This window comes from Manduca sexta, chromosome 28 (genome assembly GCF_014839805.1).
Source record: "Manduca sexta isolate Smith_Timp_Sample1 chromosome 28, JHU_Msex_v1.0, whole genome shotgun sequence".
In the NCBI taxonomy this organism is placed as follows: domain Eukaryota; kingdom Metazoa; phylum Arthropoda; class Insecta; order Lepidoptera; family Sphingidae; genus Manduca; species Manduca sexta.
Window position 1 is genome coordinate 17,340,933 of NC_051142.1, and position 26,233 is coordinate 17,367,165.

The 26,233-nt window shown below is 37.5% G+C and overlaps 3 protein-coding genes across 4 annotated transcripts in view; 1 reads left to right on the forward strand and 2 right to left on the reverse strand.

Annotated features, from left to right (window-relative positions):
- Positions 1 to 2,586, forward strand: part of LOC119191033 (histone-lysine N-methyltransferase eggless-like) — a 10,170-nt gene extending 7,584 nt beyond the window's left edge. Inside the window, exons 4-8 of the mRNA XM_037444782.1 lie at positions 13 to 140; positions 653 to 843; positions 1,457 to 1,523; positions 1,600 to 1,684; positions 2,010 to 2,586. Coding sequence (XP_037300679.1) covers positions 13 to 140; positions 653 to 843; positions 1,457 to 1,523; positions 1,600 to 1,684; positions 2,010 to 2,216 — 678 coding nt within the window. The 3' untranslated portion in view covers positions 2,217 to 2,586. The remainder of the gene's footprint in view (positions 1 to 12; positions 141 to 652; positions 844 to 1,456; positions 1,524 to 1,599; positions 1,685 to 2,009) is intronic.
- Positions 2,587 to 13,102: 10,516 nt separating this feature from the next.
- LOC115456214 (HMG box-containing protein 4) lies at positions 13,103 to 18,900 on the reverse strand. 2 transcript variants are annotated; one of them, XM_030185180.2, is made up of 8 exons: positions 18,705 to 18,900; positions 17,326 to 17,569; positions 16,679 to 16,827; positions 15,933 to 16,054; positions 15,229 to 15,331; positions 14,921 to 15,033; positions 14,381 to 14,515; positions 13,103 to 14,083 (listed from the first exon to the last, which is right to left on the reverse strand). In XM_030185180.2, the coding sequence occupies exons 1-8, from the start codon at positions 18,712 to 18,714 to the stop codon at positions 13,919 to 13,921; spliced, it is 1,041 nt and encodes a 346-aa protein (XP_030041040.1). In that variant the 5' UTR covers positions 18,715 to 18,900; the 3' UTR covers positions 13,103 to 13,918. The 2 variants fall into 2 exon arrangements, with proteins under 2 accessions (XP_030041040.1, XP_030041041.1); XM_030185181.2 differs by lacking the exon at positions 18,705 to 18,900 and adding an exon at positions 18,278 to 18,612.
- Positions 18,901 to 19,384: 484 nt separating this feature from the next.
- Positions 19,385 to 24,956, reverse strand: LOC115456178 (mitochondrial potassium channel). The gene is made up of 6 exons (XM_030185125.2): positions 24,597 to 24,956; positions 23,908 to 24,057; positions 22,850 to 23,012; positions 22,305 to 22,483; positions 22,006 to 22,081; positions 19,385 to 21,719 (listed from the first exon to the last, which is right to left on the reverse strand). The coding sequence occupies exons 1-6, from the start codon at positions 24,858 to 24,860 to the stop codon at positions 21,457 to 21,459; spliced, it is 1,095 nt and encodes a 364-aa protein (XP_030040985.1). The 5' UTR covers positions 24,861 to 24,956; the 3' UTR covers positions 19,385 to 21,456.
- Between the last annotated feature and the right edge of the window lie 1,277 nt (positions 24,957 to 26,233).

Below are 26,233 nucleotides of genomic sequence, written 5' to 3' on the forward strand. Positions count from 1 at the left end.
TGCATTTCACAGAAGGAGAGTAAGAAGGAAGACGAGAAGACCTCGTCTGATGAGGAGGCGTCTTCTGAGGAAGACGAGAAGGTGCCCAAGACGAAGAGCAGGACGACGACTTCAGACCACAGGGTACACGTGGAGTTTAAGTGAGTTGTTTTAACTTATTGAGGAAGATCCTTCAAGGCCTTTGGCTCTCTTTGTACTGTCTCCTTCATACATCCCCACTTCCCACCAATATTCGCCATTCAATTTCTGATCTCCACTCGCCCTCAGCCTTTCGTTATAATGGTTATTGAATTACTGATTCTACTCTGACCAAGTGTTTCGATCTGGTAATTATTTTGTTAATTTACTGATTGAACTCCGACCAAGTGTTCACATGTGGTGGTAATTAATTCATTAGTCTGATGGTATGGAACTTCTGACCTAAAGTAGTTATTATGTATCAACTTATACTTTGACCTGGAGGCAGTGTATTTAGCCGATGAAATCGGTAAGATCTTCTATTTGTACCCTGATGTGATGAACAGCATTTAACAACTCAAAAAACACTCATTTGACCAAGAATAAATGTTGCACTAAATTTGTCGATAAACCTATAATATGTCATGAACGGAACTCCGTAATAATGGATGCTTTTACGTAACCACTTAGCTAGGATAAGCATAGGTTTACAAATAAAAACTAATCTACCTACATATATCAATAGCAAACGATTGCGCAAGCGCGCCAAAAAGAAAGACCAAGAAGAGAAGAAAAACGAAGATCCAGAGAAGAAAGAAGAGAAGCCAATTTCGAAGGAAGAGAATGCGGATGAAGATTGTATCACTATTAGTGACGATGAAGAAGGTATGTAATAATATAAGTGTTGGTCGCGACTTGATCTGCATGAAAAATGATTCCCGTTAGAAAAGTCCTTAAAACAGCACGACATTAGTGCCATCTATTTAAAACAAATCCGATTAATAAATTCTATTATTTTCCCATAAATTACCAGGATAAAGAGTAACCTATGTGTGAATCTAGTAGAAGTCTGGAATTTTATTTATTTATTTTACACTTTGTACACATGGTATACAGGCGGACTTAATGTCATGGGCATTCTCTCCCAGTCAACCTTGGGGTGGTGTAGAGAGGACAGAGGCAGGTGTATAATAAAAGAATTTGTGTCTGACATGGCAATATGATCGCCACCTATCATATGGGACGAATAAGTACCTTCCTTTAGAGATAAAAGATGTGTGTAGATAATCCAGTAGTCACGTGGTACAAATGGTGCTAAAAACAGGTATATTATACTTGCACCTTTATTATCGACTAAAACTGGAAAAATTTATGGTAGATGGTCTACCCGTGGTCTATTCAAGGTCTATCGCGGTAATTCATGGTAACTACCCTAATGGAAATACGTGTGGACGAAAAAAAAAACAAATAGTTGCAACTTTACCCTTATTGTTTGCAGTGAGGGAACCTTCCAGATTCACCGCACAGGCTGGTATGGGTGCAAATGAATATGTACCCAAATACAGGTAAATATGGTATAATATTAATTTATGTTAATACGAAATGCTATTCGGCGGTGTTCTAAACACGCGGTTTGTGCAGGTCGGTGCGCGCGCACTTCGGCCGAGACGAGGCGTGCTACATCATGGACGCCAAGGTGCAGGGCAACATCGGACGGTACCTCAACGTGAGTGTCACAGGGCTTTAGTCATCATCTCCATCACAGCAAACAATTCTCAAAACTCTAATACTACATTGGATCTGGTGGTATCGCAGTGTAGTCTAATAAGCGACGTACCATATCAAATATATTTTTATGCAGTTCATTTAAATCCATAGTTTACTTATATCAATACTTATAAATACGACAGTAACTCTGTCTCCATATCACGCTTGTGCGGCTATACCACTGCAGTAACTTCGACGAAATATGGTGTGGATAGTTTGAGATCTTGAGAAGGATATGGCTACTTTTTATCCCGGACAAAGCTATCTCTCTCATGTTGTTGCAGCATTCCTGCTCGCCCAACGTTTTCGTGCAGAACGTGTTCGTGGACACGCACGACCCGCGGTTCCCGTGGGTGGCGTTCTTCGCGCTGAGCCACATCCGCGCCGGCACCGAGCTCACCTGGAACTACAACTACGACGTGGGCTCCGTGCCCGGAAAGGTCCTGTATTGTTACTGCGGAGCACCCAATTGTCGCAGACGGCTTTTGTAAAGGGCCTTTGAAGTGGAAGACATCGTGCAGAGCCAGGATACGTGGATACAATGGCTATTAAGCAAACATTTATAAAATTGGCACAAGTAAGAAAAGGGCAAGGCGAAGATGGGCGACGGAGTTAGTTAATGTTTTTATCGAATACTAGTTAAATTTGTACAAATACAATATGTATTATTCGTAAGTTAAAATGTCAGCCACCACAATGATATTGAGCAATGCTGGTCTGTATTTAGCTAATATTAGTACAAATAAAAGAAGCTTGTTACTATCACTGCTTTGTTACGCGTTATATGAACGCGACGGTGTTTGTACGCTAACTTACTTAAGTAGTATGAAATCACATGTTCATTTGCAATATGTGCAAAACCCGCACAATAATAGTTGATCGTAGTAGACAGCTCAGCTACGCACAATTCGGCTTGATATTGCTTAATTAGCTTCGTACACTATACTGGGTCATTTAACATTATCAAATAAAACCACATACTCGTCTTTACCTCTGTTAACATTGTACCAAAAATCATCCATTTATAAAGAATATTTTTACTAAAAATCCTTATTTATTTTTCTGCTTGTTTGTAGTTTAGTGAATATGGCGTGTGCGTGAGCGCATGTCTGACTGAAAGTGTTATTTTGCCGCTGCACCGAATTCTCTTAGAGTAACAGAAGTGGCATTAAAGCGTATAGAAGTTTAATTACATTTTGTTCGAAACCACACTTTATTTTACATCGACTGTAGTGTTATTTTCAAGAAAAGTATGTGGTTTTACTTAGTAAGGTAATTTCAAAAACCCTGTATATTGTTTTAAAGATCTGGTAAGAAATTTAATAAATTCTATATATTAGTATGTAAGGGAATACATTGCCAAGTAAATTTGTAGTCCACGATTAGTCGCCGCGTCTAATATCAATTAGAAGGCCTTATTGTATTTAATAAGTGTACGGTGCAACCGTACAAATTTGCACTCTCAGCAATTTATTCTATTACGCAAATATCGATACTTCTAGCTTCAGTTCGCGTACCGCTGAGCAACAAGCCGCGCGTGCTCATATCAAGCAATTATCAATAAACAATCAGTCTCATCCCATCATTAACATTTTATAGTGTTAAGTTTATATCAATAAACTGTCGTTCATTTATATCAAGTGTTGTTCTTTATCATATCATCATCAAAACAAACTATAAGGTGTATGGTGCTGAACCTAGACCGTACATCTTTTGGTCCTTCGAGCCGGATAGCAGATCATTAGCAGCAGGATTCATCAGTCTTCTTTGTCGGAGACAGCACGACCATCAGATATTCAAGTAAGATCTTTCTAATTTGAAATATCATAGCAACAGCATCATGGAGTCTCTAATAGAAAATCAGCAGCAATAGGGGACCGTCCTGTGATTGATTTTGTACATTATTCTATATGTAATGGTTAATAATACTAAAAAGAAACCCTGCTGCGAAAACTGCATTAAAATTGGTTAAAAATGAGCCTGTAATTCATATTTCAAATATTACTAAGTGCCGAAGTGGGCGCGATGTGGGGATATCGCTTCATCCCTTTCTTTGCACGCGTCGTAATGCCCGATGACGTCACACGTGGGTATTGCGCCTCTTTTCTGTTTCTCGTTACTTGCCCCTTCTACCGAAATTGAAAGACTTATGACTTGTTGATTTTTACCGGATTTAAATAATTCTTTCTATGTTATAATTTATATAACGTAAATATTTGATAATAATAAAGAACAAAAATGAGTCCGGTCCCCTATTGTTAGTAGGCATTGAGCAACTGTACACCAACTTTAAAAAGATGGTGCCGATAGAAAACTAAGGATTATATCAGGCGTAGATTAGAGACTTTAGAAAATTATTGGAAGGAGTTCCAAGCTAATCACATGCAACTATGTAATTTAGGTGTTAAGGGACATTCTTATTTTACTAATAATCAATATGACCTTGCAAAAGATAGGTATGAGACAATCAAATCAGTTATAGAAAATTATCACGGTGAATCGAGACCGACAACTCCGGTCTTAAAACCAGCAACACCCATGTCAGTTCAAGGAACATCTTTTCAACCCTCTATACCTCAGACACGTGGAACAAATTCCAAAACTCAAGAACTATTACGTAAGCAAAAAAGTAATTTCAAAGCTTTTCAGCGTGTCATTTCCTTGGTAGACGTGGAGTCCGCCACTGAGAAATGGGAATTCGAAGACATTCTTAAGACAATTGAGTCGCGTTGGTCAGTCATCGATACTCTTCACTGGGAAATCGACAGTGAGTTAGAAGAATCTAACCAGGAGTATGAAAATGCATATACCAACTACGAGCGGACTTATTACGATCTCAAGAAAGATATCAATAGCAAGATGTGGTCGCAAAATTATAAAGAAAAATCAACACCTGTTATGGATATTCCAACGTTTCATGGCAATTATCATTCTTGGGTGACATTCAAGGATTTATTCGTTGAAACCATCCATAATAATAATACGATTTCTAAAGCGCAAAAAATGCAATTTTTGAAGAGCAAGTTGAGGGGTGAGGCGGAGAAATTAATCAAGCATTTGCGCATCAGTACAGAAAATTATGACATAAGCTGGGAGATATTAAACCATCGTTTCGATAACCAAAAATTAATTTTCAATTCCCATATGGATATTCTTTTCGGTCTTCCTACAATCCAGCAAAAATCTGCAAAGGCCATCAAGACTATCCACGATACATCAAAGGAGTGCCTTAATGCCATCAAGAGCCTAGGTGTTGACATCAGCAGTTGGGACCCTATGATTGTTTATCTCCTATGTCAAAAGCTAGATGTAACTACTCACAACGATTATATAGAATCGCTAAAGACTTCCAGAGAACTACCATCATTGAGCTATTTCCTAGAATTTCTTGAGAGCAAGTTTACGTCATTGGAATCATCTAAACGTAATCCAGGTGTGAAAACATCATATCAATCAGAACCATCAACGTCGAACTCTATCAAAAGCAAATTTTTATAAAACATGCAATGTTAATAAAAATCAATCCAATAACGCATATAAAATGCCACATGGAAACAAATGTCCAGTATGCAATTTAGACCACGGAATTTTCCACTGCAAAACATTTCTAGAATACACGGCGGATATGAAACAAAAAACAGTGAATAAATTGTCACTATGCAAGAATTGCCTACATAATCATAACGGTAAGGAATGTTTTTCCAATAAATCTTGTCGAAAATGTCAGGGTAATCATAACACGCTGTTACATGACACCTTAGGTACAATGGTGAGGCAATCGTCAAGTAACAGCGCATTGACGCATGTCGATGCAAATTTGCCTAAACAACAGAAACACAGTGCAATGTTTTAATGGAAAATTCTGGAGAAATTTTGTTAGCAACAGCAGAAGTTAAAATCCAAGCAGCGGATGGTACTTACCTTACTATGCGCGCCCTAATTGATCAAGGGTCTCAGACCTCCCTAATTTCTGAGAATGCAGCTCAGCGATTAAAGTTACCCCGAAAATATTGTAAAGGCATAATTTTCGGCGTTGGAGCTCAAGAAAATAATTGCAAGGGTATCATCAATATCAAACTATCATCATTATATAACAAAGAGTATACATTATACACTGATGCATTTATCATGAATAATCTGGTGAACAATTTGCCTAACAAATCATTTGCAAAACCGTCGTGGTCATATATTGAAAATCTACAATTAGCGGATCCCGATTTTAACATTAGTCGCCCGATTGATGTCTTATTGGGCGTAGATGTATACTCGTGTATCATACAAGCAGGTGTTATAAAGGACACCGAATCTATGACGGTCGCACAGCAAACGCGATTCGGATGGATATTGTTTGGCAGCGTTAAATCTTATCAATGCAATGTGGTTAAAATTAATTTGGAGGATGTTCATAAATTCTGGTCCATGGAAGGTGTATCAGAGGACATCAACATGTCAGCAGAAGATCAGCAATGTGTGCAGCTCTACGAGTCTACAACAACTCGTCAATCAGACGGAAGATACGTTGTGCGTTTACCCTTGCATCCGGACGCAGATGAGAAGTTAGGGTTATCAAGACCGAAAGCTGTTGCGCAATTTCATCAATTGGAGCGAAAATTTGAAAGGCAAGAAAATATTTCTAAAGAGTATAAGGCATTCATCAGCGAATATATTAATTTAGGTCATATGCACAAGGCACGTGGACCTAATACATGCAATTATTATTTACCACACCACTGCGTACAGCGTGCTGAATCGACAACAACGTCATTGCGCGTTGTTTTCAACGCATCGCAGAAAACGTCATCGGGTATCAGTTTAAACGACGTTATGTATCGCGGTCCAAATCTCCAGCAAGATTTGTTCTCATTAATATTGAAGTGGAGACTCTATCCTTACGCATTTACAGCGGACATAGAGAAGATGTTTCGACAAATTATGATACATCCTAATGACCAACATTATCAACAAATCGTGTGGCGTGAGTCGCCGGAGCAGACTTTGCGAGATTATCAGCTAGCGACCGTTACATACGGTACGAAATCAGCACCTTTTCTTGCAATGATGACTCTCAAGAAATTAGCAAGCGATGAACGACAACGCTTTCCCAAAGCAGCCAAAGTCTTAGAAGAACAATTCTACATGGATGACCTTCTTAGTGGTGACTTCAGCATCAGCTCCGCGAAAAAACTTCAGTCTGACCTTATTTCATTGCTCAAAGCAGGTGGGTTCAACCTACGCAAATGGTCTTCTAACAACATGCAGTTGTTAGAAAACGTCAGCACATCTTCAATTGGTCAAGAATCATTCGAATTTAAGCATCAAGAATCCACCAAGGCACTGGGAATAGCATGGAATGCGAAACTTGATACATTCACATTTCAGTGTAAAATGTCCGCGCAAACATCATCACGACTCACAAAAAGAATGTTGTTAGCCGAAATTTCAAAAATATTTGACCCATTGGGCTGGCTTGCTCCAGTTATTTTACAACTTAAATTGCTTTTTCAAAACGTATGGTTAGCAGATCTTAAGTGGGACGATCATATTTCGGATAATTTACACAGTGAATGGATGAAATTAAGATCAGACATTAATAACATTAATCAAATTATCATTCCGAGATGGATAGGAACTGGAGAGCAAACCTGCATTCAACTACACGGATTTTGTGATGCTTCTATGAAGGCGTATGCATGTGTTGTTTATGCACGAATAGAGCAGCAAGACAAGGGAATAGTGACTCTGTTAGCAGCAAAACAAAATTAGTTCCAACCAACAAATCAACAAAGGAAAAATCAAATAGCACATCATTACCAAGATTGGAATTATGTGGAGCTCATTTGCTCTCACAATTAATGCTTAAGGTCGTGCAAAGCCTTGAGTCACATAAAATAGAAGTTTATGGTTGGTGCGATTCAACAGCTGTATTGGGTTGGTTGCAAGGACAGCCTAACCGCTGGAAGCCCTTTGTAGCTAACAGAGTGAAAAAGATCACCGAAACTATGATCCCGACGTGTTGGCGCTATATCAAGTCAGGAGATAATCCAGCAGATAGTGCTAGCCGCGGACTTACTGTAAAGCAGTTACAGGAACACTCTTTGTGGTGGCGTGGTCCCAGCTGGCTATCCTCATCTAATCATTTAAATCAAACAGTGCAAACAGCTTATCATACTGATTTAGAAATAAAACAATTGAAACAAACCAACGTAGCAACAATAATTAACACACACTCGAGTATTATTACAGAAATTATAAGCAAGCACAGCAGTTTTACTCGACTCACTCGAGTATTGGCGTGGATATTACGTACAATAACAAAAAACAAGATCAAGCCGGAATATCTTACAGTACAGGAGTTGGAAACAGCAAAACTTAAAATCATCATAGAAATACAATTAACTGAGTTTGCGGAAGACCTTAATGACCTTCAAAATAATGGGAAACTTAGATCAAATAGCAAATTGATAAATTTAAATCCATTTTTGGATAGCAAAGGTTTGTTGCGGGTTGGCGGCAGACTCAGAAATAGCAACTTAAGTGAGAACATGAAGCATCCGATGATAATTCCACACAGCGGTCATCTCACGGAATTATTAATTGATCAAGCCCACAGGTCAACCTTTCATGGCGGAGCTCGTCTCACACTATCATGGCTCAGGCAGCAATACTGGATAATTGGTGGCAATCGAGCAGTAAAGAAACGTATACGTCAATGCGTCCTATGCGCGAGACATAATCCGAGTAAAATCGTCCAGCTCATGGGAGATCTACCTGAAGCCAGAACAAATCCTACACGACCATTTTATCATACCGGCGTAGACTACACCGGATTTGTAGATATAAAATCAAGCAAAGGCCGTGGCATAAAGTGCACCAAAGGCTACGTGGCGGTGTTCGTATGCATGGCAACGAAGGCAATTCATCTTGAGCTAATGTCCGATCTATCATCGTCTTCGTTCATAGCAGCCCTTAGAAGATTAGCCGCAAGAAGAGGTTCTCCGCGTCATATTTACAGTGACAATGGAACCAACTTCGTTGGCGCTAACAAAATACTAGAAAGGGAATTTAATATTGCATCAATATTATCAAAGGAATTTTACACGGAGATTAGTGAAATGCAAATAGAGTGGCATTTCAATGCACCATCATGGCCGAGTGCAGGAGGGCTTTGGGAAGCAGCAGTAAAAAGCCTGAAGCATCATTTAAAACGTGTAGTGGGTGATCAAAAACTCACTTATGAAGAGTTTTCTACTATTTTATCACAACTAGAAGGTTGTTTAAATTCCAGACCCCTCTGTGCTATAACTGAAGACCCGAATGACATCGACTATTTAACACCGTCTCATTTCTTAGCAAGTGGACCCCAGTTAACTATCATCAAGTCAGAAAATGACGAGAGAACAAGGTGGCAACTAACTGAGAAGATCTTCCAAGATACATGGAAGAGATGGCGTATGGAATATCTGACTCAGTTGTCATCAAGAAGTAAGTGGCGACAACCACAATATAATGTCAACATAAATGATATCGTCATCATACACGATGCTAACCTACCGCCGGGCAAATGGGCGTTAGGACGAGTAGTGGAATGCCACCCCGGGAAGGATGGTTACGTCAGGGTCGTATCAGTTAAAACCAAGAACGGCGTCATAAAAAGACCTGTCGTCAAGTTATCAATCTTACCTACGAAAGATGAGAGTGTATATAAGTCAAAGGAGCAACTATCACCAGCGAAGGTCGAGGATGGGCAGACAAAAACACCGAATGTTAATGGATTTAGCTTCGCTACGCTTATGTATTTATTTTTACTCGTTATAACGTTAATATCAGACGTCCATGGAGCTTATAACATAACGGAATTAAAATCAAATCGCTCAATATATTTTGACAAAATAAAGGACATGCACCTTATTAGAGATGACTGGAATTTAATAGTTTACTATGAAATGGATCCCTATTGGAATGGATTTGAAACATTCAATAAATATATGACCTACTTGGATAAATTATGTTCTGCTATAAAGGGAAGCTCACATTGCATCGACGTCATATCATTTTTACGTCACGATCATATGGAACTACAACATTACAATGAAATGTTGTTAAGTCAGCAGTTCACACCGCGCGCGCGCTCGCGCCGCGGTCTTATCAATGGAATAGGATACGTCGCTAACAGCCTGTTCGGGGTATTGGACGAGCGTTTCGCTGAAAAATATGAACAAGATATTAAATTTATCAAAGACAATGAAAATCATTTAGCATTATTATGGAAGAATCAGACGTCTGTCATTGAAGCACAATTTAATTTACTCAGAAGAATGGAAAGCGTCATGGAGAAACACCATAAACAAATTCATCAGAAATTACTCGGCATAGAAAACTTCGTCGACGTGTTAAAATCCAAAGTACAAGACAATTTATTAATAAATGAATTTGTTATGACAGCATTCATAGCAAAGGACATTTTAAATAATTTGAAGCGCATACAAGATAATTTATTGGATACTGTCACGAATATTTTTAATGGGAAAGTAAATTTTCATCTTCTGTCACCATATCAATTGTGGCATGAATTAAACATCATATCTGGGCAATTACCAAAGGATTATGCGTTACCAGTTGAAAATGCTGATTTTACACAAATATATAACCTCATGAAGATACGGGCAAGAATCACTAAGAAATATATCTTATTAGAAATCAAAATACCGCTTATCAGTCGGGACAGTTACGAAATATTTCAAATGATTCCCATCCCTCGCAAACTAGATGAACAGATGATTAAGATTTCACCTATATCGGAATATACAGCAATTAGTTTAAAAAGGGACACATTTTTATCAATGACTGAGAAGGATATATCGTCGTGTCTAGAGTTAGGAATGATACAATTGTTATGTCACATCAAGACACCCGAGTATCGAATGACCGATGATTCATTTATGTGCAAGACAGAAACGAACCCGTCTGAATGTACAATTATCAAGAACAGGTGTACTGATCAAATGACAAAGCTACATACATCGGAATCATATTTGTATTTTTGCTGTAACGAGTGCCGCTTGAAACTGATATGCGAAGATCAAATTACTGGGTTACAACTATCGAACGCTGGGTTGTTGACGGTAGGTCATGGTTGTCTCATCAAATCTAAAGAATTTACTGTATATACACATAAGCAAGATCAAACAAAAATAGTCCTAGAACATAAACTCTTAACGCCGAATATTAATCCGATTAACAACATAATCAATATTTCTTTGCCTCATATAGAAAACATTGCTCTAAATGCTACTGATGTAGCCGACCATCATAGAAGGTTGTCAGCTATTGAGAAACAAATAAATAATATGAAGCAAGAAGTGCCAATTTTGAATGATGTATCAAGTCATGATATTCATCATTATGCTGCTATATATATTATTGTGGTGATATTGGCATTGGTTGGTGTAGCAGCCGCATGGAGACAGTTCCAGAAGTGCCGGCGCAAAGACGTCACGTCGAGACCAGCTATCCAGCCGGGCGTGTCCTGGTCGGGTCGTCGTCGTGATAGTGATAGTGTAGTGAGTGTTGTGAGTGATAACACAATAAGTGCAAGTGTCGATAAGGCTACATCGCCTATTGTGAGCAAAAGTGTTAGTTTTAAGGAATTCGATTCAACATAATTGTCGGGTTTCACTTGTTATCATATACTAACCCTTAGATTTAATTAAAATTGTAAATCATCTTGTATCATTAAATCATATTAACAAGTCATTCCTCATCTTTCCCTCGGGAGCATGTACGGTGCAACCGTACAAATTTGCACTCTCAGCAATTTATTCTATTACGCAAATATCGATACTTCTAGCTTCAGTTCGCGTACCGCTGAGCAACAAGCCGCGCGTGCTCATATCAAGCAATTATCAATAAACAATCAGTCTCATCCCATCATTAACATTTTATAGTGTTAAGTTTATATCAATAAACTGTCGTTCATTTATATCAAGTGTTGTTCTTTATCATATCATCATCAAAACAAACTATAAGGTGTATGGTGCTGAACCTAGACCGTACAATAAGTATAATGGAGGTTCCCGAGTCATGTTCATTTTTATAAAGAGATTTAAGACTTAGCATAATTGTAATAATTTGGTTAATGTTAATTCGTCTACATTACTTAATACATCGACTTATTAATGTCGTGTAAACGTCGTTGTATTTAATGAGTCAAAGAGATCGATTGTTTCGGTCGGTATCCGAATTTTATTAACGTTGTTTCGGATGGTTGGAATGCAAGATGTGGCGATATGCGCAAGCGCATAAATCGCGCGAGGAAGGTTAGGGAAGCGCAGCTAGAATCTAACGATATCTACACATCTGCCTTTGTGTGGATTACTTAGGTATATATTATACTAGCTTTTGCCCGCGGCTCCGCCCGAGTTATGAAGTTTTTTAGGCTAAAGTTTTCCGTTATAAAAGTAGTAGTTTCCCGGGAGCCTATGTTCTTCCCAGGGTTTCAAACTGTCTCCATACCAAATTTCATCTTAATACGTTGGGTACTTTTTGAGTTTAACACGTTCAGGCAGACAGATGCAGCGGGGGACTTTGTTTTATAATATATTTTTTAGAACTTTTTAAGAGGAACAATCCCGTCATACATCATTGTTGCATAACTTTAACCGTTTACGCAGCGCACGCAACGGACGCTCTCAAAACTAATAAACTGTCCCCGTTTTTGCAACATGTTTCATTACTGCTCCGCACCTATTGGTCATAGCGTGATGATATATAACTTAGAGCACTCCACAAACAAAGGGCTATCCAACGCAAAAATATTTTTTCAATTTGAACCGGTAGTTCCTGAGATTAGCCATTACTGCTCCGCTCCTAATGGGTATAGCGTGATGATATATATATAGCCTATAGCACTCCACGAACAAAGGGCTATCCAACGCAAAAAGATTTTTTCAGTTTGGACCGGTATTTCCTGAGATTAGCCATTACCGCTCCGCTCCTATTCGGTATAGCGTGATGATATATAGCCTATAGCGCTCCACGAATAAAGGGCTATCCAACGCAAAAATATTTTTTCAGTTTGGACCGGTAGTTCCTGAGATTAGCGCGTTCAAACAAACAAACAAACAAACAAACTCTTCAGCTTTATATAATAGTATAGATTTCAGTTCACTCATAAAACATTAAAACTGTTCACTTACTGCCACGTGTATAGGGGTTCTCCTTAGCTTAATTCTATGATGTAAATATTGTTTTCCTATAAAATTAGTAAATATACCGTGTTTTGTATTTGATGCGTTTTTTATTTCTTAACCATATAAGTTTTCTTGAATTATATAAATTTTGTATGTCATTAGGAATTGGTTAAAATAATACATATAAATAATATTTTAATGCCCTTTATTACACAAATTCTTAGTTTAATTACAAACAAGACATTGTCTTAGACAGTATGGATAGAAAGGCCTTAAACATAGTACTACTTCAATCTTCAATATATTAAATTAGTTCAACCGAACCAATCATTAATCCAAAGTATAATTATGCCATACCTCAGATCAAATGAAAAAAGTTTATACGCACTTATATATTTTTTTTATTTATGGGACAACTAATGCGATTATAAAGTTGCTTGCTATTGAGATACCAGTGATTTGACGACTTGGCAACCGCAGCAATTCGATGGAGAGTGAGTAAGGAGATGGTGGGTGGAAACTTTTTAAGATGACAGAAGGGGAAGAGAACGAGAAATATTCGCGGCCTCTTTTAGCCTTTATACTGCACTGTGAGCTTTGGCCAGGGCAAATATCCCTCTAGAAATCAATTACTTAAAATCAGAGCCTAATACTAACACACCTCTAAAATGTCCCTTATACATAAATAAAGAATACTATATTTTTTTATTTAATATGTATCTTATGTTAAACATACAAGAGAAAGAGAAGAAAGGTCATTGTATATATTTTAGTCACATCATAGTAATAGACAATTCGAAAAATACCTAAAAATCTAACTTCATATATGAATAGACTTACGAAGAGTCTACACATTACCGAGATCTAACAACTCTTTATTTTTAGTTTATTTTAGAACCAAGACTGACGTATGGACATGTTGTCCGTACTGATATGTCCGCGTGGACATTTTGTCCGTGTTGATATAATGCTGATGCCATGGTCATTTTTCCCGAGCGACACGCCTACAGTCCGGGCATGATGTACGCGATATTGTGCAGCGTGTCCTGCAGCAGGCGCGCCGGCGGTGCGATGGCGGGCACGGCGCGGCACACGCTCAGCAGCGGCGCCAGCGAGCACAGCAGTGTGTCCAGCAGTACCGACACTGAACCAGACACCGCGATCTGACCCTGCGACACAACAATTATTATTTCTTGTTCACATATACGTTCATGTTCACGTATACACATGCTGTGAGTCTCTCGGTGTCATTTTGTAATCAGTCACCGCTTACGGCCTTTTAAAATTTGTAACAAAAATTTTAAGCTTTAATTCCAAGATCTTTGTAGTTAGTGCTAAATCCTTGAATCATATACATAGTGAAAGACGACACTTTACGTCAGGTGTAGAGGAGTCACTTGCCCATGCCATAAGAAGTATGAGGATTTATAGTTAGTGGCATATTAATATAATCAAGTGTCACATACCTCATGCTCCTTAAGCCTGGCGCCGATGATGGCGAGGCTCTCTCCCAGCAGGCGCAGGTGGGCCGCCACGTCAGCCGCTCCACACCCTGTCACGCGGTACACGCCCGCCTGAGTCGATGAGCTACTTGATGCCGGCTGACAATAATGATCAAACATAGATATTTACTTATTGTACTGAATGGCAAGCATCTGGTTTAATGGTTTGTTTGAGAATCATCACAAACTTATAAATGCATTAGTAGACCTAAATTGGACGTAGATACGCAATAAGGATCCAACCCACAGTATGGTCGAAAATGGGCCGAGTATGCTAGATTACTTTGGGTCTATAAGGTCTGTTTTTCATTAGTAAAAACATTTTAGTCAAAATATGTTAATTTCAACTTTTTATTAACAAAATACAAAATAGAATATCAATATGATTTAAACTTTAATCTTAACTATCTCGAAAGTGTAATTTTGGGGACTGGATCCTTTTTGCGCATCTACATCCAATTACTATACCCATTATAAGATAAATCGGTCCAAGTATGTACTTACGACGAGTGCCTGCGAGTGTTGTGGCGGTGTGGGCGGCGTGGGCGGCGCGGCCTGTTGCTTGGGCGGCGCGCGGGCAGGCGGCCGGCCCGGGCCCGGGTGCGTGGGCCGGACAACTGCACACCACAACATATAAATTAGCCTACATACCATTTATATTGAAAATGCAAAATATTATACTAAATCGTAGTACTCTATTGAGGATGTAAACAGTCAAGTAACTATATAAGACAGTGATATAGGGGAGGGTAGTAGTAACCCTCAGAACGCTTTATTTTATTTCTATGTTTGTATATGTCAAATGTACTTACTCGGGTTGGATATAATCTTGCTGGTGACTTGGTTGCTCTGTTCCTTCTGCATGGCGAACCTCTTGGCTTTACGCTTCCACAAGTAACGTTCATTGTAATTTACCTGGAACAATTAACACATGATTACAATTGTAATTTATTGTAGATGTATCTGAATGAGTTAGTTTTTTGTATGCCGTAACTATTGGCATTTATTCTGCAGCTGTTGTATAATGATAAAGTCGGCATATATCTAGCATTATTGAATATACTACATATAACTGTTTAATCTTCTTACATATTGTTCTCGGCAGTAGTTAGGTTATTTTTATTTGCCTTTTTTTAAGAAGCTTAAAGAATGCGGTTGTAATTTCAAAATGTTGGTATGTTGAAATTACAACCGCGCAACCAAATAGGCGCGAGAAAATGGGTGGAAATAACTAGTGTATTAAAGAGCGCCTTTTCATTTGTTGCGGCGTAATCTGAAGTTTTCTTCTGTGCACTTTGTTCTTGATAGATTAACCTTAAGGCTGTCTTAAACTTGTCTATATACACCCTATATTTTTTACGGAAAAAAACGCGATATCTACCACCACCTGGGATTAATGGAACGGTTATGTTAATTTCACCGGCCTTACAGCCTAAAGTCGACACTCAGGAAGTATAGTCTGTATACACCCTGCTATAAACTAATTATATCAATAATCAATGTCCTGTAAACTTACATTGGACCACATCTCTCCGAGGCGTTTGGAGATGGCAGAAAAGTCCATGTCAGGGTGTTTCCTGAGCAGTTCGTTGCGCGCTTCTTTAGCCCACATCATGTACGCTGTAATGCGGGTTTTACCTTTTGAACAAATGGGAGAATTAGTAATAATACATATCTCATCATTGATCATGGGACTCCTCTACTATTGGTTTAGACCTTAGTCCATCACACTGAACCAGTGTAGTTTGGCAGACTTCACATACCTTCGAAATTCTTATGGATAATTCTTAAGTATATTATCTGACAAACTTTTCAACCACCGTTAAAGTGAAAGATAATTATTTATATGTAATACAAGCATATCTTTGAAGACATAAATATCCTCTCGTTTTAAAGTAAAGTTAAATTCAGTTCACTCTCGAGTATCAACCGGAAGTCTTCAGTTGTTCGGTAAATCGTAATAGACTTGTAACCTAAGACCCAACATAGCTAACAACACATAGGTTTGAAGCGAGATTTAGATTAACAAGAAAACTTGTAGAAGTTGAAGTACTCAGTAAATTTTTACAGTGGAAAAAACCATGGTATGCTTACATCTACAAATTGTATCTTGCAAGACTTGCATCAAATGTATATAAATCTATTGAAATATTGCCGCTAGTCTAAATGCATATGCAAACTTTGAATTACACTACTGCCTTCTCTTGATAAGGGAAAAACTTGTCATACTATGTTTTATAGTGTAATTTAAACACATCTTACCCTTGTCCTTCCTCTGAGCCTTAGCCCTGCCCACCACTCGTCCATCTTTCACTATCAGTTTCTTCTTAGTGCTTTTCTCCATCATATACAAGGAATTGGCGGGAGTGCGCGTCGTGCCTTCGTCCGAGGCTGAACTGTCTGATTCCATGCTAAAAGGGGATGAGATATTGCTTAGATTTTTATTATCCAATGTTAGCAATTATTTAGAATAAATTAGTCACATATTATACATATTACTTTCTGTTATGCTTGAGTCACATAGCAAATGTGGTGGGACGACGACTCGATAATGGAGGTGAACAGTTATAATGTTCTAGTCAATATGTCGTATAGAGCCGTTGAACATTGCATTCAAACTTCGCATAGAGTGGAACGCCAGCGTTGCATCACTATCCTACTCTGTCCACTACTTGACGAAAGTTTAAATGTAAGCAGAAATTATTGAGTCCAAATTTATGTTATTTAATCTTCGCATAACACTTTAATTGACATTAATGTCAACTAACTTCAACATGTATATTTCCTCAAAATAGTCAATACACATAATATAATTAAGTCCATGCCTTGAGTTCTGGTTTAATACCAACTTGGTATTGACTATCCATCATCTCAACAATAAGCGATCACCACTTGAACAAATATCTTACCTGTCTGCATTATCGGCTGTATTCTCATAATAGTCTGATTCGCTCCCTGATGCCGTGCCAGCCTCCTCCATCCGCTGCGGAGGCGGTTCCTGATACGGTTCCTCATGGCGGAACGAGCTGTAAGTCTTCACAGGTGTCTGGCGACGGAACCGCGTCTCTATGTCGTCCGGAGACTCGAAATCCATCAGCTTTGAGCTCTTTTTACGGACGCGACCGCTGCGCGATACGCCAGTAACTTCGAGATCTGTGACATTGGTTTCATGAATGACTACAAAATATGGGCAAGGCATTTTTGTTTAATAAAAATAAGGTTGGGACAACCAAGAAGGTGATGGCGAGTGGCCTGGGTGCATTTGCACCAGAATAGAGAGAATTAGCAGGTGTTAACAGAAATTTGAAAAAAGATAGGTGACACCTTTGTAGTGTGAAATACATGAGACTTGAAAAAAATTTTATGAGTTTAATGAAAGTCCTCTCATGTATACACATCAAAAATAATGATTTTAGGAAATATTAAACTAAATGCCAAATGCGATAGCTGCCAAAATACAGAAAGGAAAAACATGTATGCAATTTTTTTAATATGATAAAATGATGAATTATTTTACCAAGGAGCTACTTCTAATACAATGGTACAATACTTATTTCATCTTACTCTTGTTAATCTTGGTATGTTTATTGACTATTCATTCTCTAGACCTTACTCTAGATCCTCAGATTGCATCATTCATGGCTTTTCAATAATATTTGGTGCAAATGACAAATATTCTAACAGTGGAAAGAAATTTTAGATAAATATCATGAAGAAAAACCTTAGTTTGTAGTCGGTTTCTCTTATCTAATTACTGATTTCCATCTTACTCACTTTCGACTTTTATTCTATACTTAAACTAAAAAATAAGTTTCACATCAAAACAGAATGCCGATAATTATTTACGCTTTTTCATCTTACCTTTACTACAATATTGACATTTCAGCGGATAAAATAGGACTTGCACGCTAAAATACGTATAAAATATATCGATCTCTGCACAAACGTCTAAAAACCATTAAGAATGGATTTACATATAAGAAGCTGCTTTTTTAGAAGGTTACGTTGACTTTTTAATAAAACTGGTCTTTTGGCAATTACTACACTCCGAAGCACGCAAATATTTGAGCTGGATTGTCAGGGAATTTACTAAGTTAATTTTTTATTTGGCCTGCAAATGTTCAGAAAGGATATTTCCGCGATCTGTCACTGTGGATCTCGTTTAGCGTATGATTCAAACGGGTAAAGCCGCGTACAATCCTTACACTTCATTATGGCAAATTGATTAGCATCCATTTACGCGCGAAATAAAGTTTTACCACATAATATTGAATAAATATGAACTTACCTTCTTGCATGATGATTTTTTTGCCGAAATTTGCTTGATAAACGTGATATTATGGCAAAATATGGGTTGAATTAGATCTAAAATAGGTTTTTTATACGTCGCGTATCAAGTAGAAAATATTTTGATAGATAAGAGATTGTAACTTTTTAAACGTATATTCATTTAGAGATACTAGTCCTTTTGCCCGCCGATCAACCGTTCGGATTTGCGTTCGGATACATTTACAAATTACTTTACGTTTTTTGCTAGATGGTGTCACAATCAAAATATTTTTATATATCTTTGAATGTAGGTAATATTTTCACCAATGATCATCGTGTTGCCTGCAACTTTGCCCGCATAAAAAGTCCCTAAATTACTATACCTGTCCATAGTCTCATCTATAATTCTTAATTCTACGAGCAGCTATTTACAGTATATTTAACTTTTAGTATATTTAACTTCACGAAATTATCTTCTTATATAGCCAGCTTAGAATCCGTCAGCTTTGTACTTATATTGTGGGCAGTGAACATCATTTAATGCGGGTGATCACTTGATCGTTCAATAACTTAATCTTAGTCTATTGCTGATTAATTATCTGTTGCAACTTATAAAAAGGTGCATATTGTGTCTTTTCATAATGGAATGCTTTCACCACTAGTAACAGACATAGAGGTGAAAAAAAAAAATTAAACACAAAATTGCAACAAACATATATTCAACACTGTTTTATATTGGAATCGTTTACAAATGCAGCTGAAACTATAAAATATGTGCCCGTTCCTTACTTAGTATTAAAAATATTAAAAAATAATGCTGAAACGTTAATCGTAATGAAAATCGTTATTTTATCGATTATGCAGTGCTCAATTAATCGATTTTAAAAAACTCTGTGGCCACTTTGTACACATGGTATTTCATTTGTATAAACATTTTTGTTTCATAAACGGTTAACATAACATGTTCATAGTTTATTTTTTATGTAATAATCATATAATAATATCATAATATCGATTATTTATCATCATAGATCACCTACTATCTAAAAACTAATAAATATAATAATATAAGCCAAATCCTAGCATCGATAATTTTATCGATAAAATAAAATAAATTCTCATATTAACTTTGGTTTCTAAAAAAATTATATATAACAATTTAAGCACACCTAAATTCTTGTATCTTGAGTGACCACTACTATTCGAAGTCTAAAATAATAATGATGCTGTATTTCGTAAAAAAAGGCAAGAAACATAGTCGATTTTTATAGAAATGAAAGCTCTAGTATTAGCTAAAAGAAATGGTCACCAAACATAAATTAGTAGGTGAAACGTAAATACAGACTCGCACATTTCTGCCACCTGTCGTGACCCAAGCTGCGACACGGCACAGCCTCCGCGCTGCGGTCAACGGCAACCGACAAACAATAGAACTATTGATCTGTTTTGTCTCTGGCCCAACCGAGATTTCAGCCTAAACTGTCGCCAGGCGTATTTTTAACCCTTCGAGGCTAGCTCAGTAGTAAACCTTACGATGTCATCAAGCCGAGGTAGCGGTGACCCGTCCCGCGCTGTACTTCTTCAGGGTTGAAGCGAAGTCTGACGAGTGCAACAAGGAATGCGCATACAAGGGCCCAAACGTCGCATACCCTATCATCGATCCGAGATGGTATAACTGTTTATCGGAACTCGAACTGACCCATCAGGCATTGACACAGCATCGAAAAGGATGCTGTATCGATGCTTCAACTAAAACGATGTGGTCTCCATTCCTCCGCTTATTTGTTCCCTCTGGAGCAGTTTGGTTTCCAAAGCAAGCGGAGTTACAAATTGATACAAATATCGCGTAGAGGGAATTTCCGATACTTTAGTATCGCCCGTGGGAGTCTTGCAAAGCTCCGCTCTTTCTCCTTCTCTTCTCGATTTACACAAGCGATTTTTCTAAATTACGAGACGCCCATCTAGCGCTCTTCTCATACGACACGGCGATCTACGCTTCACGTAGAGACCCGGGTTAAGAGGTGCGCATTTTGCAGATCGCAGCCGATACGCTCGGTGCGACGTTTCGCAAATGGCGCATCAAGATCAACCTCTCCAAAAGCCAGGCAAGTTCCCCCAACCCTTCTCATAGTTACTCATAGTACCCTCGTGGTTCTTTTACTCTTATGTGCAAAGGAATATGGTTAAGTTTTAATTAGCAATGACTTTATTCTCTCCATCACTCTGTCCATCTGCTGACATTATATCTACTAACTTATGTCTGTTGGTATGTTCATGAAAATTGTACGGCGGACAACACTTTACTCATAAATAAACTTTGTATTTTTGGAAGTTCCTATGATTTTTTAATATATTTGTGACAAAATATGTGTCAAACTTTATTTCTCCATTGTATAAAAGTAGAAAAATTATTGTTTTTAATGGTAACATGACTCAAGCGTAGAAATAACAAGCAAATATTTTGATAAGGAAAAATAATCTCTCTAATTTTGCAAGATTAAGTACTTCCAGTAATTCTTAGTGGTATTTTATCATTTTACACTGTAGAATAAATTTCAAATACTTTAGTTAACTGAATACGGATTCCTTCCTCCCTTCCAGCTGACATGTTATGATTGCGTACTGACATAAAACTTTGCATTAAGTTAAATTTATAGTCTATGGTTTCATAAGGAGTAAAAAAAAGTACTTGCAAGAAAAAGAAACCTTAATTTAACAAAACACTTATCAAGCATTAACAAAAAAGTCACAGGAACTTCCTCCCCACCAAATCAACTGACCCTACCCAAGATATTGCTGAATATGATAGCAATGCAGACAACGATCCCTATCCCTGTCAATATCTGGTTGGGAGCCAGGTGTTGCTGCGCCAGGTCTCTGTCGCGGTCGGCCTCGTCCAGGTCCTGGTGGACTACTGACAGTGCCTTCGCTAGTTCAGCGTCGGACTTGGCACTGTTCTGTGAAGCTGCGACTACCAGTCGTTTAAGATCTCTTATTTGCTTCTCTGTTGATTCTTCTTGGTGGTGTAAGTGTTCTGAAAATATTTTTTATCGATTTAATATTATTTCATCGAGATTTTATTCATAGCCATATAAATATAATTTTCATGTTTAAATCGATTAATCGGGAAATCGATTCCTCGTCGACTGTTTTATAACATTTATGCAATTCATCAGATAGTGATATTTAATCTGCAAATAACTTACCAACAGCTCCTATTATTTTAAGAAATCCAAAGTGGCAGCAGCAGGAAACAATATTCCAAGATTATAATTTTTTATTTAGTGTTGAAAACGAAAATATGTAAAATAAGTACTAACCTATCAGAGATGCCTGTTTGTCGACTAGATGATTTATATTCTCTTGCATTAACTTCAAATTGTGCGCCAGTTGCTCCTGCAAAAAATGTTTTAGAAGAATACATTCTGATTCCTACCGCCGGCGTGAAACGCAAAGTATAATCAGTACATGCGAATCAGTAAAGCGCATTCTGTGAATATTTCACTCTAGTACCTACTACACTCTCATCAGGTTTAGTAGCCAACAGACATACGGCATAGGACTAGTAATAAATTTTTATTAACCCCCGTTTTGTGTGGAACTCTAATCACAATATTACCTGATAAGCGAACTCAGTCTTCATCGCTTCGGTGATATCTGCCCTGCTGGCGGTACCTCCTCCCGCGATTGTGTACAGTACGCTGGCGCTGCGAGCCATTTGTTGCTCCATCATATCTCTAAACTCCGCCATTTTAAGACGATTGTTTATCGTCGAGCCCGCTATACCGAGAACTGTACCTGTAGGGGCAATTGTACAAATGAATAGGTGTTGTAAAAAATATAATTACCTTTTTTTTTATATAAAAATTGTGTACGTTAATCAATATCCATTTGACAAAAAAGGTTAAAAATGATTGACGTGTCGCAACAGGAAAATCAATAAACTATACTGTTAAAATCACATTATTTTGTACAGCTCCAAAATATATATACATTTTTTTTTATTTGACAAATGCACAGCACAGATCACAATCATTATAAACAATACTTAAGCACTAAATTACATTAAGACTAGATTGTCTTCCTTAAACCTATGCCCTGATTTAAATTATACTATGGAAACAACTAATTATGCATATACATAATAAAGAAACAAGATCTTACCGAATATAGAAGCGACGATGTACCAGTACTTGTTTCGTTCCGCGTGCGCTCTCTCCCGTTCGTGTCCCAGTTTAACGGCAGCCGACATGGTGGCGAACAGCTCCCGCTCCTCGCGTTCCGCGTCCGCGAACAATGTGCGGAGCGCTCGCTCTTGGATTATTAGCTAGAAAAGTAAAGAGGTATAAATGATTACTGCCTTAAGGATAAAAGCCTTGTGTTGTTTTTCTGTTAAATAACTAATACCAAAATAAATATGCTTCTTGATAACATCACAACTGTTTATAGTTAATAGATAGTAGCATTGACCATTGTCAACCCAAGACTAAAATACAAAGCTCTTGCATTAAACTGTTCTTATGAATTTGTGTTAAGGCCTTATTTCCAGTAATATGACCTGTTAATCATATTTTTAGAAGCTATCTATTCGAAATTTACAAAACATATAGAAAATAAAATAAAAAATCATATTTCTACAACATATTTTCTATTTTGATTGATTTAATACTTTTGATATTTGGTCATTGTTTTATTTATTTTCCATACCTCTCCTCAGAAAGTACACATCACTAATTTGCAATCAACACTATTGTGTAGGCGAAAACACAATCATAATTGCCTCTCAGACTTAATTCCGTCATCAAGCAAACAAGACTTTGATTCGCAATTATTTTTTATCTCCTTAGCAACTTTCCCACAATACTCGCTAAGTTTTCTCACACTGATAAGGCTACAAAACAATTGTGGCAGATAAGATAGTATTTTCTTGCACAATATATATTTTATTTTCTGTATATACAGTAAGTGGGTGATTTAAAAAAATATATTTAGATGCTTTTAAGTTCAGATGTCACATCTCATATTGGTCATAATGTGAAATACATATTATTTAATATTACAATAAAAAAAAAAAACATCTTAAATCCACAGCCATGTTTTTATACAATTTAAATGTTACAGGTTACCCAAAATCCAAAATACTACTGATAGACTTTTTTATGTAACAAATTCATCACTTTAGATTGTTGGTTTTGAAAGAAAAGATTTTTTATAAACCAAACCTTATGTTCTTCTGTACACAAATGTAAGTATTTTTCATCCCCTTTCATAGTATTCTGCATCTCTGCATGTAGTTCCTTAAGTCTCGCCTCAATATTGGCTAGCTGCCTGCCCACCTCTCTCCTCTTATCCTGAGCCGCCATGAACCGCTCCTGAAGTTAATACATGGACTTCAATCATGATGCATGCAATCTGATTAATAATTTGAAATATGTGAGCACTAATGGTCTATATTTTGTTAAAATCTATAAATCAGTTGCACTTCTGGGGAAAGTTTAGTAACAAGTGACTTTATGTTCATAATTCTGGCATTACCCAGGTTTGTGCATTTTACATGCTTTACTTCTATATTTTTTTAGCAAGATCTCCCTGTTTGTAGCTTTTCTAAAATTTTACAAGACTGTATGCTTGGTATAATTTATTTTATGTTGTTTATGCTCTTTGTTGCTAACATTAAATTTTTTATATGACTAAACTCTGATCATGATTAACAGTTAATTATGAACATAAGACTATTTTTATGTCACAACTTTGTATTGTTCTAGCAAGTCATTGTACTCTAATAAAAGTAGCATAGATATGACGCAACGATATAACTCGTGACATCAGACCAAAATATCACAATTATGCGTTTGGAATGAAGATGTATGAGTTTTGACCTTGGCCTGACCATAAAATCATGTAAACCAACCTGTGCATCTATGACAGTGTTTTGGATAGCCATGATTTCCTCAACGCCGGTAAACTTCTCGTATTTAGTCACCAAATCTTTGACCTTTGTGGTTATGGCTTCATATTTAAATTTCTCAGCGACTTCGCTAACCCTCGTAGCCGGGACATATTTAGTCAAAAGCTGGTCCACTTTTTCTCTACTGGCAGCGTTTATTTGCGGCACGTGCACGGCGTTAACTTTATCTCTCAGTCGCTGAGCTATCTGGCGGATCTTGTCTGCCATTTTTACATATTCTTATGTTATTATTTGAGGTGATTTAATTCACCATTTTGTGCGGATCGTGATATCACCCCGGTCGGAATGGAGTTGACTTTGACACTGACAGATAGAATAACACACAGGTTTTTGACATTTGATAATGACAGAGGACAATTACATTATGTTTGGATACACATCCCTATAATCAAATTTATTCTTTTGTTATTGGGTATCATGTAATAGCTACTGCAAGGAGCATAAAAGCTGTCGTCGACTTGAGCAACATCGAAGCGAACTAAATATTCCGCATGCCCAACAATTAGGCTCCGATGAGTGGCCGCGATGCATTCCTTCTGGATGCAGTTTCATAGCCAACGTATAGCAGCCAAAATCATACAAATTCAATTCGAATCGGCGGGGAGCCTATTCGACACTACCCCCATCATTAGTAAGACATTAGACAGGTCCTACTAGCTTTTGTTTCGCGGTGAAAGTACTTTATTACTACCGGCTAGCCTTCGTTGGGAGCGCCGGACCGTGTCCCTAACTCTATATATAAGTAGGGCTCCGTGGCCCCCGTACACCAAAGGACGCTCTTAGCGTCATCGACAGTTTGAGGCCCACCTTCCACGCTGCTGTCCATCCCAGGGGTCACCACATATAGTAACGTCACGTAACGGTTCCCGGCCGTTATTATGTTGGGTCTTTTATCCCAAAAAACTCTTTCACACAGGCGAAGCTGCGAGCAAAAGCTAGTATTAGATGTTATTAAAATGGAATATGGACCCGAGGGTCCCAGGGCGGGCTAGCGTTCATCTAACACGATTTAGGTACTTACCCAGAGGCCAGACCTTAATTCCTCAGAGGGAGCTGACTTCGAGCATGGTTTAATATAACTAAGGCAAATTTTAACCCAACGTGGTAGATCACGACCTAAACTCTTCCAGCCTGTAGCAAGAGACGTCTGTGCCCGCAAGCGGCTAAAATTGAAAACATGGCTGATATTATTATTATATTTTTATTATATTATATTGAAAATGAAAAAAAATCTGTCGTACAAGAAAAACTGTAATTTGTAAAAAGTACGTACCTATCTAGGTAGTTTAATTACTAATTAGTTACTATCACATACAATAATTGTTTACGGAAATATTCAAAACCTCCGATACTTATTACTTCTACTAATCATCGATTCTAGTAGAAAAAATAAGTGAGTCATAAAATAAATTATTATTAATTACTTTTGTATCGTAAAAGCGTTATGTTTATCTACCTACGTCATAAGGTAATTCCATGATAAGTAATTTCCAATATTTTTTTTTGTATCAAATGTCACTCGTTACAAATACAGGTATTTCGACTTTATCAAGAACCCTTTCTATTTTAACGGAAAGGTT

Excerpts from the sequence above, each read along its gene's own strand:
- LOC115456214 (XM_030185180.2), bottom strand. Across the intron at positions 16,828-17,325 it reads ACAGCCGATAATGCAGACAG|CATGGAATCAGACAGTTCAG; the intron begins GTAAGATATTTG and ends ATCCCCTTTTAG. Across the intron at positions 15,034-15,228 it reads CAAGATTATATCCAACCCGA|TTGTCCGGCCCACGCACCCG; the intron begins GTAAGTACATTT and ends TGTGGTGTGCAG.
- LOC115456178 (XM_030185125.2), bottom strand. The coding sequence starts at position 24,860 with ATGGCAGACAAGATCCGCCAGATAGCTCAGCGACTGAGAGATAAAGTT. Across the intron at positions 22,484-22,849 it reads CATCGTCGCTTCTATATTCG|GTACAGTTCTCGGTATAGCG; the intron begins GTAAGATCTTGT and ends TTGCCCCTACAG. Across the intron at positions 21,720-22,005 it reads CAAACAGGCATCTCTGATAG|AACACTTACACCACCAAGAA; the intron begins GTTAGTACTTAT and ends AAATATTTTCAG.